At 40.0% G+C, this 19,228-nt stretch overlaps 7 protein-coding genes across 7 annotated transcripts; 2 read left to right on the top strand and 5 right to left on the bottom strand.

Annotated features, from left to right (window-relative positions):
- Positions 1 to 1,002: 1,002 nt before the first annotated feature.
- Cp36 (Chorion protein 36) lies at positions 1,003 to 2,253 on the bottom strand. The gene is made up of 2 exons (XM_068303482.1): positions 2,146 to 2,253; positions 1,003 to 1,938 (listed from the first exon to the last, which is right to left on the bottom strand). The coding sequence occupies exons 1-2, from the start codon at positions 2,191 to 2,193 to the stop codon at positions 1,150 to 1,152; spliced, it is 837 nt and encodes a 278-aa protein (XP_068159583.1). The 5' UTR covers positions 2,194 to 2,253; the 3' UTR covers positions 1,003 to 1,149.
- A 1,272-nt stretch (positions 2,254 to 3,525) lies between these two features.
- Cp7Fc (Chorion protein c at 7F) lies at positions 3,526 to 4,818 on the bottom strand. Its single transcript, XM_068300759.1, has one exon. The coding sequence runs from the start codon at positions 4,783 to 4,785 to the stop codon at positions 3,604 to 3,606; it is 1,182 nt and encodes a 393-aa protein (XP_068156860.1). The 5' UTR covers positions 4,786 to 4,818; the 3' UTR covers positions 3,526 to 3,603.
- Positions 4,819 to 6,640: 1,822 nt separating this feature from the next.
- Positions 6,641 to 8,471, bottom strand: Cp7Fb (Chorion protein b at 7F). Its single transcript, XM_068303324.1, has 2 exons — positions 8,021 to 8,471; positions 6,641 to 7,955 (listed from the first exon to the last, which is right to left on the bottom strand). The coding sequence occupies exons 1-2, from the start codon at positions 8,391 to 8,393 to the stop codon at positions 6,763 to 6,765; spliced, it is 1,566 nt and encodes a 521-aa protein (XP_068159425.1). The 5' UTR covers positions 8,394 to 8,471; the 3' UTR covers positions 6,641 to 6,762.
- A 1,473-nt stretch (positions 8,472 to 9,944) lies between these two features.
- Cp7Fa (Chorion protein a at 7F) lies at positions 9,945 to 11,876 on the bottom strand. The gene is made up of 4 exons (XM_068301333.1): positions 11,729 to 11,876; positions 11,428 to 11,619; positions 10,821 to 10,885; positions 9,945 to 10,584 (listed from the first exon to the last, which is right to left on the bottom strand). Exons 1-4 carry the CDS (start codon positions 11,783 to 11,785, stop codon positions 10,041 to 10,043), a joined length of 858 nt encoding a protein of 285 aa, XP_068157434.1. The 5' UTR covers positions 11,786 to 11,876; the 3' UTR covers positions 9,945 to 10,040.
- A 1,692-nt stretch (positions 11,877 to 13,568) lies between these two features.
- Positions 13,569 to 14,874, top strand: LOC137586696 (sepiapterin reductase). Its single transcript, XM_068302827.1, has one exon. It carries the CDS (start codon positions 13,741 to 13,743, stop codon positions 14,581 to 14,583), a length of 843 nt encoding a protein of 280 aa, XP_068158928.1. The 5' UTR covers positions 13,569 to 13,740; the 3' UTR covers positions 14,584 to 14,874.
- Positions 14,875 to 16,064: 1,190 nt separating this feature from the next.
- On the top strand, positions 16,065 to 17,440 carry Sptr (Sepiapterin reductase). Its single transcript, XM_068301344.1, has one exon. It carries the CDS (start codon positions 16,383 to 16,385, stop codon positions 17,178 to 17,180), a length of 798 nt encoding a protein of 265 aa, XP_068157445.1. The 5' UTR covers positions 16,065 to 16,382; the 3' UTR covers positions 17,181 to 17,440.
- On the bottom strand, positions 17,369 to 19,170 carry Es2 (ess-2 splicing factor homolog). Its single transcript, XM_068301323.1, has 2 exons — positions 18,722 to 19,170; positions 17,369 to 18,651 (listed from the first exon to the last, which is right to left on the bottom strand). Exons 1-2 carry the CDS (start codon positions 19,065 to 19,067, stop codon positions 17,456 to 17,458), a joined length of 1,542 nt encoding a protein of 513 aa, XP_068157424.1. The 5' UTR covers positions 19,068 to 19,170; the 3' UTR covers positions 17,369 to 17,455.
- Positions 19,171 to 19,228: the final 58 nt, after the last annotated feature.

Below are 19,228 nucleotides of genomic sequence, written 5' to 3'. Positions count from 1 at the left end.
CGTTCATTTGGTTATTTAAACACATCTTGATTTGTTTATTGTATTTTCTAGCTTAACATTAACAAACGAAACAGTTTAATTTGAAATATATGATAGTAGTAAAACAGGGTCAAAGGGCATATAAATGACAACACAATAGTAAAAAGTTAATAGATATATACACATATTCAATACTTATCACTTAATACTAAAGAGAAGCCAACCTGGAGCTAATAAATTTGGTATAGAGCAGCATTTTACCACTTCTTTATGGAGCTCTTTATCAAAACATCGATAAACTTCATAAACCTCTTAAAACTTTAACACAAATGACAAATTTCAAATAGGGAAAGCAAGTATTTAAAAACAAAGTTTTTAAACTTAATTAAATCTTAGACTGTTATTTGTTTATATTGATGAATTTAAAAACTTGACATGAATTTCCTTTTATTTTGAACCATTTTTATTTGCCTGGCATTTGGAATTGTAAAAAGAAATGCCAAAATTCATAACGCTTGATCCTTTTTGGATTCGAGAAACAAAATTGAAGTTCATTAATATAGAACGAGTCGAAATGTAACTTAAATTGGTTTCATTAGCTTAATCAAATTGCATTATTCGTAGAAAGTTTTCCAAATCGATTAACTTTTTGAAAAGTTTTTCTCACTAAGAAATCTAAACACTCTTTTATTGGTGAGTGTAAAATCTTATTAGTACATATTTTTATTTAGATAGCTTCAAGTTATGTTTCTTGTTAAAATCGTTTTCAAAACATTTTTGAAGACTCTGAAGTATTTCGAAATTCTTTGGCCTTATCCTTGTATTCCTCATTAGCTTAGGAACTTAAAGATTTAAATTAATTAAAAAACATTTAGTAAGGATTCTTGATTAACATCTCTAGGATTAAGTTCCTATAATAATTTTTAAATAGAAATCGAATCTGTATATAGAGATGTACCATAAAGTATCCAAGAGGATCTTTGCCCATGTCTGTATATGCCAATAGAATGAAATGTCATTACATTTGTTTTCTTAGTTTTTATTTGAGGAAAAAAAAACAACTTTTTCTGGTTTTCTTTTTTTTGTTTTGTTTTAAATTAAATTGCGTTCCTATTGAGCGCTGGCAATGAACTAGCTAATACTTCTTCTGGAGGGAAGTGAATTAGTCGCTTAGTAGTTTTGCTGGCCATAGGGGGCTGGGCTGGCGTACAGAGGAGCCTCGTGGGGGGCAGCATAGCCACCCTCGGAGCCAGCAGCACCAGCAGCAGATGCAGCGGAAGCAGCACCACCGGCATTACCGTAGGATGGGGCCTGTCCGTAGATGGGCGCCACAACGGGAGCGAGGGGAGCTTCGATCTTCTTGCCTGGCTTGTAGACCTTCACGTAGACGGGGTTGAGGCTCAGAGGAGTGGGCACCTTGTTGATGACCTCCTGCTGGAAGATGACCGAAGGCTTGATCTTGTAGATGACTGGGTTGCCACGGACAACAGTTGGTGGACCGCTGTTGACATGGGCTGGTGGTGCACCTGGCTGGTGGACAATGATTGGGGGCAGGGGCTGGGTGGCGATCACCTGATGGTTGTTGTGGCCCGATGGCACCAACAGGGAACGGAACAAATGCTGATCAACGAACTGTGGCGACACCACATTGATCTTGCCCTGACGAATGTTGCTGGCCAAATTGCTTTCGGCTAACGATTCGGCAATATCCTCGGAGTTCTTCAGCTTCTGGTAGGTGGGATTGGCATTGAGAGCCTGAAGTTGGGCCTGAACACGTCCCAAACGGCGAGCCTCCTCGGGTGAGGGTTGGATTTCGGCCTGAGCGGCGATCTGATTGTTGGCTTGCTGGTTGCCACCAGTAGCCACATTCACATACTCCTCAAGACCGGCTCCGGGACCGCCGGGTAAATATGAACCACTTGGTCCGCCAGCACCTGGACCATAGTTAGCGCTCACCAACTGTACGACAAAGAGAGATACACCATAGAGAGATGGAGAGAGAGAGAGAGAGAAAGAGAAAAATCAATATTAGTTGCCATTTTCAGCATCGGAATCATCGTCATCATCACCAACATCAACATCATTATCATCATCATCATATTCATTCCATTAGGAAATCAAAGATATAGAGATAGGAGATCGGGATTGGGATTGGGAGGCACTTACCGGTGCGGCAACTACGGCGAAAAGCCCAAACCAGAGACTATATTGCATATTGTTGCCGGGTTACGTGTATCTTGTCTACTGCTCTATGGCTGCTCCATTTGCTGCCTCTTTATAAGCGAACTATAATCACATGGCTACGTGATATTTGCTTGGCGATCTCAACGATTTGCATTTCCGATTTTGTAAAATATCTTTCTTATTCGTTTCTTTTTTTGCTCTTTGTATTTGTTGTACAAATATATATACAAGTATATATAAAGACATAGTATAGTATAGTATTATTATAGACTGTTGTCTGGCTAAAGTTATCTTCTTGGGTTTTAGATTTCTTTTGTGTCTTGAAGCGTTGAAACCTCAGAGACAGAATTCACCAAAATTTAAGCATCAAGTGCATAATATTCAGTAAGAGATATCAAAGAAGCATTATTATCCTCATGATAGAATAGAAGCTTCATCACACAGACATACATATGTACATTGTGTTACCCCCTTCCCTTCCTATGGTCAACCCCGACAACACGTTCCGTGCTGGGGGTTTGAGTAGTTTTTTGGCCAAGAAATTGGGCCCATTTAAAAAGCAATCTACGTGTTGATTAGTCAATCAGTATTCAAGTTTGATGATGTTATGTTTAAGGTATTCTCAAATGGCAATGATTCTCCACAAATCTCTCTCTCTCAATCGAGAGACGAGCACGAATTGAACTGTCAATGTCAGATAATTAAAGCTAACTTTTGTTTCCAATTTTTAAAAGGATAATTCCAGATAAATACTGAATTGAATGTCTGCCAAAAAAAGTGACCTGTACCTTTAAAATCATAAAAGATCAGACTCAAACTGGTGATAAAGTACATAGATATTTTTGGGATTTAATCAAACTCTCAAACTCAGAACTTTGAGCCATTCCCCACAATTTATTTATCTTTTTTACAGTTTAAGTTTAGTAATCAGTTTCAAAGGCAAAAACTTAATAAAAAATTGATTCCAAATTATGAACTAACTCCCATCATATGAATTCGACATATACGACATAAGTTTAAAGCTTGCCATGCCGAGGAGGAGTTGCCAGTGGCCTCCGAGAGACAGCGCAGGGGCACGCCTCCGGTGGCAGGGTCTTCATTTTGTTCCCATAAATTATAGCCCTGGATTTTGATTATAGATCTTTCAATAACTCGCCACACAACTCATAACTTTGACAAACTGTGATTCTTGTCATTGACCGACTTTAAAGAGTTATATCTTTACTTTCGACCAAGTTTCGCAATCAAAAATTGAGTCGAGAATATATATATTTTTAAAATTTCCAAGTGTTTGATAAAATATTCTAAAATTCATGAAGAAATTTTTGCCATATCATATTGATCAAATAAATTCGCAACAAGTTTTAGTTTTAGTTTTTTGGTTTAATAAATGTCCTTAACTTAGGGATAACTTAAACACACTGAATCCTACTTTAAAGTTTAGAGTCCTCGCCTGTAGAGCAAATAGGTGAGATCTCTGGTGGGACGACTGCCATAGTCATTGAAGGGTGACTTAAAGGGTAGCATCTGATCGCCAAAGGAATCGTTGTCTCCCTCAGCATTCACTGCTGATCGGCTGGATCCCGATGATCCCGATGACGAGGCAGCAGAGGCAACCGAAGAAGATCCTCCCGGACTGGATGAACTTCCACCAGTGTGTAAAGTATCCTCGCTGGAATTGATGAGAGTTGGTCGTGGAATCCCAACTGGGCCACTGGCCACTGATCGCTGTGGCAATGGATAATTTTGAGTATTTGTGTTCGAATACACGTTTTGTGTATAGACAGACTGATGTGAGTGTGCGTGTGGGTGTGGGTGTTGGTGTTGGTGTTGGTGTGAGTGTTGGTGTTGTTGTGTGTGTGTGGGCTGTATGTAAGAGTGTGGCGTATATTGAGCTAGACGTTGTCGTTGATGTTGCTGCTGTTGTTGCTGTTGCTGCTGTTGCTGTTGTTGTAGGTAATGCTGCTTGAGAGCCATTGACTCACTATCAAGACTTAATTGTGCCGCCAATCGGGGTCTTGGATTATAGGCAGCTTGATGTCTCCTTCCATAGTCACCAGCGCCTTGTGGTTGCTGCTGTTGTTGTGGCTGTTCCTGGTATCCCGGCGGACGTTCTGCTCCTGGCAAGTACTCATGATGCACCACCTCATGGACACCATTGTTGGTTTGATTAATCAATTGATGGTAATCATCGTTTGTGCCGCCGACTTGCAAATGAATAGCATGCTTGAAGTCATCACCCAAATGCTTTAGCCAAAAACTATCATCCACCTCGCCAGTGGTGTAGATGCGAGTGGTTTGACCAGTTTTGGCCTTACTATTGGCCGCCTCAACATCAATCACATCGGCCTCGACTCGTGCTCCGGCAGTGCTAATGACATTGCCACTGCCCTGGCCCCTGTTGCTGCTGCCCACTGATGATGTCTGTTCCGGATCCTGGTCCTGCTGCGTGTTTTCAGGTCGGTCTTCGTTTTGACTGGAGATTACCTCAGCTTGTGGGGTTTGCGATTGGGATTCGCTATTGTTATAGCCAACGGTTGTCTCATCGTCATTCTCGATTGGCTCCGCCTGGATGAGAGGAATCAATAGTAAGAGTAGCCACCAATTGGTAGGCAATTTCATTGTGACAACTGCCAGCTGAGAACTAAACTAAACCCAATTCATCCACTGAATGGAACTTAAATACTCCGGCAAATATATGCCGCTGCGTGTGAAACGATCGTATTACCCGCCATACCTATGATCATGGGACGTGATCTTCTAGTAATGATGCATCATGATCATCATCCAAGATCTAAGACCTTGATTCAAGCAAAAATGCGTCATTTCCAATCCCAAGCGATCTCTTTTTCTCAATCTCTCTCTCTCTCTCTCTCTCCCAATGTCAATATCATTTTTAAGTGTCTCAGTTAGTTAGTTACTTATTGCAATTCAAAATCTCTTGGTATGTTGTCGCATAATCAACGAGTTTAATCAAAAATACTTGAATGATCCATATCCATTGACATTCACCCATTGACTGACCAATGAGACAGCGACCAAAAAACTATTCAAAAACGTATATTAAAATAAACAAAAATGAATCTCATGTATGTACACAGCATGGTCATGACTTAAACTTTAGTTTCTTTATAATTTCACATAAAAAATGAGAGAAAGATTATTAAATTTTAAGTGGAAAACATCTATCTTTTCGCTATCTCCCCTCTTTCTCTCTCTTCACTAAACATCCATTTATTTTTTTCTGATGAATAAAATCTGAATCATTATTAATTCATAATTTTTTATTCTACACTAACATAAAACATTTTGTTTTTTGCGTTTTTTTCTTCTTTTTTTAGATAAGACTTTTGGAAAGAGATTTGATTACATTTTTAGAATTTGAATTTCAAGAGATATTTTATCTTATATGAATAGATATATGTATATGGAGTAGACGTAGGAACATTTTCAGTTTTTATTTCAATTTAAATGTAAAGCGATTAGCTAATAAGCTTGATTTCATTTTAATTACACTGTGTAACAAAATATTCGGAATTTTTATTAGGTTCAGAATATTTTCAAATTTAAATATGTCTATTTTATTATATTTCTGACTATTATTTCTCAATAAGTTGCAACAAGTAACAAATTTCAGACAAAGGGAAAAACAAATTTTTAATGACCAGAGACTATTTTTAGAGAGCTTAATCCGATAGGCAGTGCATACAGTGAAAACTCGCTTAATGGCGACGACTATTGTGTCTGAGTTCAGAAAACAATTCTTTAGAGTGTTCAAAATTTGGGCTTGAAAGGAGACTGAGAGATTCATTTCCGCAAGGTGGTTTTCTTTTTAGAATATTGCATTGAATTTGGTGAAAAATCGTTACAAACAGTAGACAAATTTATGTTTTATTGTCTTGCACAATTGTTTTCAAAAAGGAATTTATGTTCAAAGTCGAAATATTTTATTTATTTACAACTAAAATCGTTGTAAACTTCCAGCTAACAAATTTCACTCATAGAGAGCTCCCGCCTTTAAAAAAATTGCCTACTTTTAGGAGTTGCATTTTAAAAATCTTAAAAGAATCGAAGAAAAATTAACAAAATAAGCATTAATTTAAACAAACAAACACAACTTATACAATTTATTTAAACAAATGTGTGTGAGATAGAGAGAGGGAGAAGGAGTTAAAGAGAGAGAGAGAGAGAGAGATAGAGAGGGTTATAAGGGGAAAGGAAAAACAATACACAACGAACAAAGAGAATATAAAGTGGAAAATATGCACAAATTTGGTTGCTCCACTGCCCCACATAACCACATAACGCAAGCAACCACCGCACCACCAAAACCAAATGGGCCTAGGTCAGCAGATCAGATTGAAAGTTGGTTTTTGATTGCGATTTCTCTGTCAGTCAGTGGCTGGCTGTCTCTGTCTCTGTCTCTCAATAGCCATCGTCATTTTGGTAACTGCAAAGAGAGAGAACAAGAAGCGAATTGAATTAAAATTGCGACAGCAACAACAAAAGAAATGGTTTTTCCATTTATTGATCGTTTATTCTAAAGTTTAAGTCTTAACAACTAAGTATATCGTAAGTATAGTAGGTAATATCAGAGTATTAGAACCACGCCCGCAAATAATCTGTTATGGGCGGTGCATTATATGTGTCCACATTGTAACCATTCTGGGCATGGCTATTATAGCCGTAGGTTTTAGTTGGCCTTTCACTGTTGGCATAATCCGTTTGCAATAGCTGCTCGGGTTCAATGGTGGTGACAGCCTCATCACCGAATCCCCAGCCCCCGAGACGGCCATCGATGAGTTTTTTAAGAAAATCGGTTGTCTGTTTCTTTTGTACGGGTTCCGGATCGACAAGATCGCCAAACTGATTGTCATAGCTATAAGTTGGATGCTGATGCAGTAAACCCTTTATAATGCTATCCAATTGTGCATCAGCCACATGTTCGATGGCCCCCAGAGAGTCATAGGGCCCTCGTTCCCGTCCTCGTCCTCGTCCAGGTCCCTCGAGATCACCAACGAATTGCAAGGGCGTTGAGCTCTGCTCCAAGGGATCTGGCACTGAAGTGGTGGACAACAGAGTACTCAAATGTGTATCATCGACATATTTATAGCCCTGCTGTTGATAATGTGGCAGAATTGGCCTCAATGGCGATTGCAAATGTTGTGGAAAATATGGTGCAGCCGCTCTTTTCGTATTGATCGAGTTGATGATATGTGGCGGTGTTTCGGCTGCATCTTCATTATTGTCTTTCGGGTCCATTTCATTGGCACTTGAACTGGTGGCCGTTACCTCCAAGGGTGGAGCAGGTGCTGCTGGTGGTGCAGCTGCCTCAATGACACCGCAGCCCATGTGGCATGGCATTGGCTTATAATTCGGATTCAAAGTTTCGGGCATAAATTGGATTATCTCTGGCGCATGATAGTCAATTTGTTCACGTTCGCGTTCTAATAAATCGAATTCACCTTTGATATCACGTTTGGTCAAATGGCGACGAGACGTCGACAAGGGCTTCCAATTGATGAGGGCTTTTTTCGTTTTTCGTTTGCCATGGACAAACGATGGAAATGTTGGAAATTTCGATATCTGTTGTTGGTGTTTCTCTTGGGCTAGATCTTTGTGATACAGTTTAATGTAACGCGTCGGGCGCTCTGGCAACGGCAGACCCTTTCGTCGCAAATCACGACGACGTCTGATGGCATTGGGTGATGGACTAGCTAATGATGGACTTGACACATACCTAGACGAACAACTCGAGCAACTGCAGCCACCTGTCCGCTTGGCACCGCAATCTGCAATGAGAGAGATGCCATTGAATGCATAAGCCTTAATTTTTAGGTATTCCTTTGGCACTTACCTGGCTTATTCACTGTGACCCTATCGACTTTGGCATACAATTTAGAGGGATTCACTTTGGGCGGTGCCGGGGTACGTGGCTCTTCTACGGTAAAATCGAAACTGTAACTGATCTTGGCCTTGGCTTGCACCGGCTTTTCCACACGATAGCCATATTGGCTGTAAGTTGGCTTTTTCGGCTTATACGTATTCGGCACATTCAATTGATAGCCCAATTTCTGTGGGCAATCACAACTTTCACCCGTGTAGACAATTTGCACGGGTGTGGGATTTGGTCCGGGTGCGGCCACGGGTACGGGTACGGGCACGGGAGCCGGAGCAGCTGCAATCATTCCCATACCCATCAGGGCCATGGACAATATTAACAAATTCATAATTTTTTCCTCTTTTTTCTTGATTAGGGGGGATCCGCTTTGGTCTCCGACTTGATGACAACTAGCCGCTGATGGGAGCATGTGTTCATTCTTTATATAAACATCAACCCCAGATCTAGGTCTCCAAATCATCCATTCTGCAATCTCTCACGCCTCTCGTGATCTTGAACTTGAATGGTAAATGTGAATTGCATTTGCTCTGTTTGCATTTCGCTGACCTTTTCAAAAAAGTTTTTAAATTAGCTAATTGTATGTTCTCAGACAGAGCAGTTAAGCAGTGAATCTTTTTGGCCAAAAGTCATGTCCAACCATTTCACTCCAAAACCCATAATCCCCCCCAAAAACTAACTACACCCAATTTACTTTCGTTTTTACTGAAACACAAATCAAAACAATATCAAAGCAAGAGGTCAAGAGCAATTACTTAAGCTTTCCATATATACAGGTAAGAAATCATCCATTGCAATTTATTACCTTTCCTAACTAACAATAAGCCAATCTGGGTTAATGTCATTCAGCAAGTTTAAAGTGTTTTTCCATTGAATTCTTAGATCTCAAGCCATTGGGGGTATTTAATTGTTCAAATCAATTTGTTAAGACAAAAGAAAACAAAAGAATTTATCAATTTTATAGTTCAAATGAGAAGTTTGATTTTGAAAAAGGGCACAACTAAAATTTTGAGTTGAGGTTGTCGCCTTGACACGTTGAAAAAGTTAACAACAAAAAGAGAATGTTTAATCACAGTTACTATAGAGTATATGTATTTGTTTGGCAACTTGTCTAGTTTTCGAATCGACTTCAAATTTAAAAACTCATGTCGGGTACAAACAGGTACTCACTTTCAAATTGAATGGATTTAATAGGCCCTTTGAATGCATTCACTCAGATGTCTAGTGGGTATCCTTATAGAAATTATTTTGAGGTAATATTAGGTAAAGATAAGCGAAATAAGCAAATAAGAACAAAAATTTATATGGTAGGAGAAACCTCCAAAACATGTTGGGAACTTTTCAATTGCTTATTTGAAGCTCGATTCCTTTCTATGTTCGAGGATAAAAGAAATTCATTGGCAGGCTAGGAAGGACTGATGGGAGAATGAGTCAGCGATTCTCCAAAGTCCTCCGGGGGAAAAATGGCCGTAGAATAGGCAACTAATAACTTTCTCGTACCCAATCTCGAACTCGTATGCTAAATGATCTGTGTTTCACTACCAAACAACTTGAATAGCTATGAAAATGTCGGTTTCCAGGTTTCTTTACCTCTAAAGAAGTAGAGGAAAGAAGATCCATTAGCAAATTCCCAAATATCAAGAGTGTGTAAACTCATTCAAATTGGTTAACGAAACTTTGCTGACCAGTGTCATATTCAGCTTTTTGCCCTACTTCTGTCCAAACAAAATGAAATAATTTTAACGCCATTTCAGCATAAAAACAAATTGAGAACTCTGGTTAACATTTTTGCGGGTTGTCTTTCTTGGCACGCGTTTTGTCATGTGTTTAGGGCTTTCGAAATTGAAAGTTTGTTTTGGTTTTGGTTTGGAAAATCTAAAAGTTTGATGAACTTTATCGCTGTCGCTTTAATGGTTAAGTTCGTTTGGGCTCTTAAAACTAATCATTTTATATACATCATGATCCAGGCGTCTGTTTTTCAATAACAATTGCCCGCATCGGGTTCCTGGCGATTGGCATTGCGATAGGAAGTGACACGGCCTGGCTTGAAGCCACAATCGACGGAGACCTTGCCGGCCACTTTGCCATAGCCGTCGCTGGAGCTGGATGAATATGAGCTTCTGCTACTATAACTGGATTTGATTTTCTTGAATTTGGGATCCTTATACTGTTCGGTAATGTAACCCAATTGCTTGTATGTCAATTGTGGTGGAGACTCGTCATCATCGTCGCTGGCTGTTTCCTCCTCCTCCTGCTCGGCTTCGTATTCCTCCTCATCCGTCTGCTTGCTGTAGGTGCGTTTCTTCAGGGTGATGACATCACTTTTCAGCTTGAAAAGATTCTCTTCTGGGACATTGGAGAAGTACACTTTCTGTATACCATCGACTGGCTTCTGAGCAAATCCGTAGGCCAATTTAGCCTCTGGCACATTTATGGCCTTGCCTGCTTGAACGGCCAAGCCAACACTTATGGGATCCGCCGCAGGGCCTGAGTCCTCTTGGGTTGTTTTCGAATAGACAATGCTGAAATACATCAAAGATCAATATTAACTCTAGGACGACTCAATTTTCCTAACGAATCCTAATATTTTCATAATTTCCCAAAAGAAAAGGCTTCAAAGGTTAAATATAAAAGATTTCCAATAAAAGGAATGCCACAACAGCATAAGAGAGAAGTATTTTTGAAAGATAGATTATCAATGAGAGCCAAAAGAAAGATTTGGGAGAAAGAGAGACGGTAATATGAGACATTTACTTACTTGCCATAATTGGAACTGCTATCATCACTCTGTTGGCAGCCACAGGTGGGTTTGCATGGTGTCTTCTAAGAGAGAGAGAGAAAGAGAGAGGGAGCATTATGGTAATGATTTTTTGGAATATCGAGTTGGGTTCTATCATCGGAAGATTCTTGATGCTTAGATGCACGTACAAACCGATAATGACGACAACGACGACGACGACGACGACGACGACCACAATGATGATGAAGTCAATGCTGATGATGATGATGACGACCTTGTGGATAGGTGGATGGGATCAGTTATGCGGAAATCGTTAAATACAGTTGATCGAGGATGTGAAATGATTCTGCTGGGAAGCTTGTTACTGGATGATCTCTTCTCTTATACTAAATCCTAACTTCTAATGTTAATAATGATAAATTTTCCTCCCACTTCACATCAATTGATATGATTGATAGCCATTATGGGGCAACTGGCGTCTCTTGAAGCAGTCGACATGCTCCAGACGCTGCAAACGTTCGGCCAGACGTTGAGCCGCCAAAGTTTTTGCCTCCAGTGCCCCTTCGAGCATACGGCGACTCAAGAGATTATTGAAGGCATGCACATATTGAAATAGATCACGTACTTTTCCACATGTTTTTGGCAATTGAGCTGGTTCGATTAGTTGTTTACTGCACCAGCAGTTATCGCCAATGGGCGAGAGATTCACATCTGGTGACGATTCGTAATAACGTGGCTTCGGACGCACCACAGTGGCTCCCTGACAGCTTTGGCAATAATCCGATCCCTTCTCCGAACAAACGCAAGCGGCCAGAAGCTGCAATTAGATAACGTATTATGAAATTCATCCAAAACTTGAACACTTTGTCACATCATATCACTCGAAGGTCCTTCCAAATCATATCACTGCACACTTTTTCACTCACCCCCTGCACACTGACCATGGCCAATAGGGAAACTAATAGAAACTTGTATAAATGCATTGTGTAATTGTTGCTTATATAAATGTATCTATTTCTTGCTTTGATTCACTTCTTATCGATAGGGTCGTGCTGCGGCCCGTTAAACGTTTGAACTGACACCAAAAGATGGTCCACACACACGTTTTATATGCTCTCAAGTCCAACTCAAAGAAAAGAGATCAGAACAGAAAACCAAAAAAAAAAAAAAAAGCAAAAGAAAAGCTCAATTCTCAGATTTATTTTTATTATTATTCTTTTTGCATTAGGTTTTCTCATTAAAAATGAAACGAGTGGGAGAGGAAAACCCATGGAGAAAGTCATCAACGTCGGTCAAAGTCATTTGGCCAGGGTCAGGCTTAAAGGTTGCAGGCTTTCATTTTGTCAAAAAAAAAACAACAAAATCATAAACAGATGGTGCCGACGAGGGGATAGAGAGGGGGAATCTAGAAAGACCTATTCCCATTTTGCGAAATGAAATCATAATTTGCGATTAGTTCAAACTGCTCCCGATTTTCGGTTTAACCCAAAAACGAAATTGGGCCAGACTGACAGAGATCAGGCCATTAACCTAATTTCAGTATGGAATTTCATCTTTATACATGTACAATGTACAAATATGTGTATATGTATGTTTATTTATATATAAAATTATTGGTTTCAAATTTAATCTAAATACTATTCTGATACATCATGTAAACACGTTTCGCTTGATAGATCTGAATGCATGTGCATTATTACATGATGCCAATGTGAGGTCAGATTGTTGGTAAGAAATGCTGTAATCTAATCATATGACAAAAAAAATATATACCTAAGTATATACATACATATGTATATACTTGATGAATCATATAAGTAATTCATTCGTTTCACATCGAAGAATGAGTTCTCAACTTTATCTACCAAATGGATAATCTTTGATTCCGACTGCCATACCTTATAGTAGTTCATTCCAAAGATCTGTTAAGTGGTAACTAGTAACTGGTGAACTTCTGTTTATTCTAGTTTACCTTAAGGTTAAAGGGGATTCGAAAATAATCAACATCAACGCCATATTTCCCACTAAAATGGAAAGTAGACAAAAAATGTATATACCTATTTGTATTATTCCAAATATGATAATAACAAAGTTTGAAATATTGAATTTTGTATACCCTTTGGCTTGAATATAATGTGAATACATTTGAGTATATCCATTGAGTAGATCCATTGCAATTAGTAATGGGAAAATGTTTGTTCTTGGAGCTATTTCCAATCATTTTAAGTGTAAGATCTAAAAACCTTTTTTTTGATAGTGTCAGTAATCAATACGATCGCCAAATCAGATAAACGATATCCTTAGATATGGATCACTGTAGAATATAATTGAGAAACGAAAGATTGAACAAGCGATCTATAGTTTTTTCTTTTGGTTCTCTTACTTAAATGGGATGACTATTTTCGAATGGAATTTTGAAAAAATAGAATTGTAAAATTAGATGTTCTATAACTTTCCACCTTTTGTCTCTGAAGAAAATATTGATAACTTGATCTTTTTTGAGATATTGCTTATATATTTTTTTCTATTTTGATTTTCCAAGTTGAGTAAGACAAAAGCAGAGCGTGCATAGGGAATACTTTCTGCTTAGAGTGTCTATTAAATAAGAAAGGTCTCTTTTTGGGAAGGGGTCAATTACAAATGGTTAATGGCCTGGCAACAAGTCAACCAGACATCTTATCAGAAGTTGTTGTCGTCGTCGACTGCCGTTGTCATTCCATATAAAAGTGCGCCAATTCCGTTCGGGCTAGCTCAGATCTTATGTGTATGAGCAAAAGTCCGGTTTAAGTGTCTTCTTATCAGTTGGAAACCGAGTCCAGCAGTTTAATCCCATTGAGCATTAGAGTTCAGTATAACTGAGCAGTTTCAAGTGTTTGGACATAGCGACGAGAGAAATTTAAAAAACAAATAAACAAAAATTGTAAAGAAATCCTTTAGAATGGCTTCAAAGAGAATGGATTTAAATAGAAGTACCTTTTTGGTATTGAGTGGCTGTTCGAATCCCTTGGGACAATCCTTGGCCACACAACTGTGCAACCGTTTGGGTCAGGGATCTGTGGCTCTTATATTGGATGAGAATCACCAGGAATTGCAGAAACTGGAAAAGGAATTGAAGGCTCAATTGGATACGCATTCTGAAATACACTTGGAATTGGGTCAATTGAATGTCGATCATTCAAATGGTGTCCAATTGATGGAGAGTGTCCTAAAGAAATTCCAGAATATGCAATTTCAACGTTCGATCATTGTGCACAACGAAGGCGAGGCATCTACCCATTGCCTGTTGGAGCCCCAGATGCCAAAGGATTGGACAAATTATGTACAACAACAACTCTATGCTCCTGTGGCCCTAAATCAACGCTGGCTAAACAGCAACCACTTGCAGAGTGTCGAGAAACTGGCCATCAATGTGACTTCATCGCTTCAAGTGCGCCCAATGGTCTACAATGGATTACTGTGCTCGTGTAAGCGGGCTCGTGACATGTACTTCCGTGCCATGGCCTCCGAGGAGGAGGCGGCCATCTCGAACACTGCTGGCGCTCTTCATGTCCTGAACTATGGCCCCGGTTTGCTTACAACCCATCAGACCCAATGTGATCTCAACGGAAATGTGATTGAACCCGAGGAACTGTTGGCTGATTCATTATCCACGATTTCGTATCCGGAATTGCCACGTCGTGTCCAGCCATTGCAATCGACATTGAAACTGATCAATATACTCGAGGAAATCTCCTTTGTATCCGGTCATGATGTGGACTACTACGACACTTTCGTCTTATGAGTAGCAATTTCGGGTGGGTGGGCATCTCATCCACTTGACACTGACATTGATGACGACTTTGGCTATATAAAAAACATTCTGATTATGATTTCTAACATAAATAAACTATCGTTGCTGACCCACCGCCTGTGGAAATGGATTACGGAAACTGCTGCTGCAACAGAAAACACAAACCAAAAAAAAAAAAAAATACTTTGTTTTTCATTTTCTTTTGATTGGGTTCGACACTGATAAGTGTCGCATCTTGTCGTAAGTATTTACGTATACTTGATTTCTAGCTATCTGATGAATCACATAACTAGCCGGACTAGTTCACCACGTGTCTCGACTCCATTGTAGGAGGACAGTCATCCCAGACAGTCGATGAATGTACAGTTGTCAAAATCATTGATAAGACTTGGGCTTCCGAATTGCCTGAGATGAGAGCGTTGTCCCAGCGAGAATGCCAAAGAGAGATACGTTTCGCTACGAATCGTTGCCCGGTCAGCACGTTGATAAGACATCGAAAAACTTCTATATACTCTCTACATACACTTGGTTGGAGCTTGGAATTAAAGTCAAATTTAAATCAATTATTCTTACTTATTTTGAAATTTATTCGTTTTTGGCTCTTTTTATCACATTTTTATATACTAGTTTCTGGACCCTATCCTACCTATCCTACCCATCCTACCCAATTTTCTGGTGAGATGAAATGAGGTCTATAAAAAATTATTCCGCAATTCCTTTCAAAAACTTCTACAAGCTTCATAAACCTTTAAAATATTCAAAATTCATGTATGTTTAAAAGGCTCTAGAAGGAAAAGGTATCATAAATTTGATTATGATACGTATCTGTTATGAGTTTTGTGTTAAAAGATTTGCTTTAACCGATTGCTCCAAGTAAAAGTATTCAGAGGTACAAAACCTCTTCCTGAATACGGACCTGGAGGCATCTCTATAAATATTAACTATATACATACATAAATAATCTGTATTTTGAGCATTTGTGCTTATCGGATCTGTTTCATTAATAATTTCCTTGTCAACTCAAAGCTCAAGTGAGTGATTGAGGGTTTTTGATTAAGTGAATGCTCAAATTTTTACAGTGTAGCATGAAATTTAACCAGAAGAAATGGTTTTTAAATTTCATCATTAAAATCACTTTTTAAGACTAAAGAAAGTGGGAGATATTGATGCTGTTTATTATATAGGCAGCTCTGGCAGAATGTTGCCCTTTAAAGTATGCAATTTGTTGTAAAGATTGTTCTCAACAACATCAAAAAGATTGATATTTTTCACACTGCCTCAGGGCGTGAATTTTGTTAAGTCCGATCCTGTTTTCTCAATGGGTTTATGGCAATAAATTGAGCTATAAAAATATCAAACAATACTTTTGGGGGCTAATGAAAATAGCTGCCAAACCTTTTCAGGGCAAACTTGAAACTTAATCGAGCGAATTAATTGTCAAATGTTGTTGTTGTTCACTTGGAGAATTTCCCTTCATACATAATTCGCCTGGCATTTGCAACATTGTTGCAATTCGCTCTATTTAATCGTGCAATTTAAATTAAACGACAATTAATAATAATAATAATAGCCATAATTAAACAAGGAACGGCCGATAACCTCTTCAAGTTCAAATCAAAACTTGTTGGCAAAGAGAGCATCAGAGAGAGAGAGGAGAGAGTGGCGGGTGAATGCTGTAAAAGCTTTGCTTTGAACAGCTGCAAAAAGCTTTGGCTTGGTGGCGAAAGAAAGAAGCAATCATTTGATTTGAGTAATCTCCAAGAGACTGTGGACCCAAAAACAGGCGAAATATGGATCTGAAGCAAAAGACCTACTTACTGGTGACCGGAGCTTCGCGTGGCATTGGACGGGAGTTTGCCCAGCAATTGGCCAAACGTATAAGTGGGAAGGGTTCGCTGGTCGTTCTACTGGGACGCGATCTTAGCCTGTTGGATGAGACCAAAGCCAACATTCTGAGGGACAATGGGGAACTGGAGGTTTACACATACTCCCTGGAACTGAGTCAATGCCAGGCTGAGGATTTCTCAAAGATATTGAGTGAAACCCTGGAGAAATCCAATGCCAAGGCGGAGGGATTCCAACGTGCCATTGTCATACACAATGCCGGAACATTGGGCGATGCCTCGAAACGTGCTAGTGAAATTGGCGATACGGGATATCTAGAGAAATTCTTTCACACAAATCTCTTCTCGGCATTGGCTCTTAATTGTGAGTTTCTGCGTGTGTTTCGTGATCAGGCGAAACTGGTGGTCAATCTAAGCACATTGGCTGCCATCCAACCAATACCATCGATGGCCTATTATTGCACAGTGAAGGCAGCACGTGAAATGTACTTTCGTGTCTTGGCCAAAGAGGAGGAGTCAACGGATAAGACTTTGGTCTTAAACTATGCCCCTGGCATGATAGATACTCAGATGACCGTTCAGGTGGAGCGTGAGGCACATGATCCCACCATAAAGGCCATGTTCCGCGAGCAAAGGGAATCAAAAGTCATGTTGACAACGGAACAAACGGCTCTGAAATTTATCAAGATTCTCGAATCGAAAGTATTTCAATCTGGTGATCACATCGACTATAGAGACTATTAGAGTTTCCAGGAAAGAACAAAAAAAGATTTGATAATGAACTCTTAAAAAACTTCCTTAGAAAGAGCACACAAGACAAATACAAGTATGAAAGATGAATCAGATCTGTCCCATAGAAAATATATGTATACATATATAAATACTCATGGTATTTGCAATTACTCATAATTCAATTTATAATAACTGGTTGGTGGGTTTTTCTATGTATTAGATTTATATAAATTAAAAATGTTAATAAATTTATACAAATTCAACAATGAGAACAGTTTCGGTGAATGCTAAAAGAAGTCTGCTGCTGCACTGCGTCGTTTGGATGGTATTTTGAGCAGATCATCGGTGAGTGTGGAGCCCGTATCGATGGAGTGACTACGAACTGCAGGAGATGCAGCACCAGTGCTAGGAGGAGCATGTGCTGGAGTAGTGGACCGGCTGTTGCTGGTGCTTCTTACAACAAACGGTGTAATCTTTCGTTTGCGTTGCAAACTTTCTGTGCCGGGCAGGGGTGTTGGCAATGTGGGGGTTCTGCGTAAACCTAGTTTTCCTGTGGCCAGACGTTTAGCTGCCGGCGACATGCTGGCCAAACGCTCCATGCTGGAACGTACGAATGGCGAACCAATATTTCGTCGGGCTGTGGTCAAGGCCATTTGCTTTTGATTTCGCATCTTCTCGCTGACCTTTTCGGCCAGGGCAATGGCAATATTTTCTCGCCTAGAGTTCTCATTTATGCGAAATGAGGGACCGGCCAATGTGGGACGTAGAGGTGTATCACCGCCATCCAAACGAAACGGTGTACCATCGATTTCACCCCACGTCATTAGTGGCGAAAATGCTTCACCGGGCCGTGGCGAGGGGGATCGTAGCAAATCGAATCCACGTATACGAGGAGTTGTCGATCCAGTGGCAGCATCGCCTTGGCTCTTATTTTGTTCGTCTTTATCCGTATGCAATGCTGTCACTGGCATTGCCTTGTCTTCCTGCAGCCTGGTGGCATTGTGTTGTATACTCTGACGGCGTTCGGCGGCCTGGACACGCTCCTCGTCCGTCATATCCACACCATCGGGAACGTACATGATGGAATTCATGTTTGTGTACTTCCACGTTTGAATTTTTCTTAATGGATCTGGCTCCTCGAATTGTTTCTCAATGCTGGGCAACATGAGGGCTAGCTGCAATTGCTCGGCCGACACTTGCTCATGATTATAAAGCACTGCGTATTTTTGCCTTAACTTAGCCTCTGCCGTCTCGATAATTTCCTGGAAGCTTTGGTTATCCTCGCTGGTGAAATGCTGCAGAAAGGCATCTAGGGACATTTTCTTTGCCCCTGTCGCGTCGCCATCAATTGAACCTTTTTTGCTGCCGCTGCTGCGACTACTGGTGGATTGGGCTGGTGTGTTGACCTCTCTTGATGTTGGCATAGGTGTATTGCTGCCAGTTCCTTGGCTAACGGGTGTCTCAAAGGTGGCAGGTGACATGGCTGCGGGTTGGGCAAATTGCATACATATTAGATGAATATATTAAGCTATCTTCGTTGATTGCAAACTTACTATTATTATTTTGTCGACGACTTCGGCCGCCTTCACCAGGCAATCGCCATTGACTGTAGCGTTCGCGGATCTCTGCCATCTGCATGAAATCCCTGCGTGCCTCGGCATCAAGGTAATCGTTTTGTGCGCGCAATTTTTCAAGATCGGGAAAGAAGTCCCGCTGTATAATCTTGGCCATTTCCTCAATATAACGCTCTTCGGTCAAAATTTTTGGTTTGTTTTTGCGACGAACCACCATGAGATCCGTGGGCGTTTTGAATTCCGCCAAGGCTGTGTTTTGGGCCTTTGCTATGGCTATAGCCAGGCTACCTGGTGTGCTTGGTGTGTTGGGTGTACAATCCGACATTGTGGGGTGCTAAAAAACTATTTCTAAAAACAAATCTTTGAAAAAAATTGTATTGTTTTGATATTTTTATTTTTCAGGGTTGTTCTGTCAAATTCGTGTCTTCTTGGTATTTTTAATACCTTCGGTACTTTTTCTGCATCTGGCAAGGTCGCGTCCCCGTA

The sequence above is a fragment of the Drosophila tropicalis genome, unplaced genomic scaffold, assembly GCF_018151085.1.
Source record: "Drosophila tropicalis isolate 14030-0801.00 unplaced genomic scaffold, ASM1815108v1 contig_158, whole genome shotgun sequence".
In the NCBI taxonomy this organism is placed as follows: domain Eukaryota; kingdom Metazoa; phylum Arthropoda; class Insecta; order Diptera; family Drosophilidae; genus Drosophila; species Drosophila tropicalis.
This window is presented reverse-complemented; position numbering and strand designations above follow the sequence as displayed.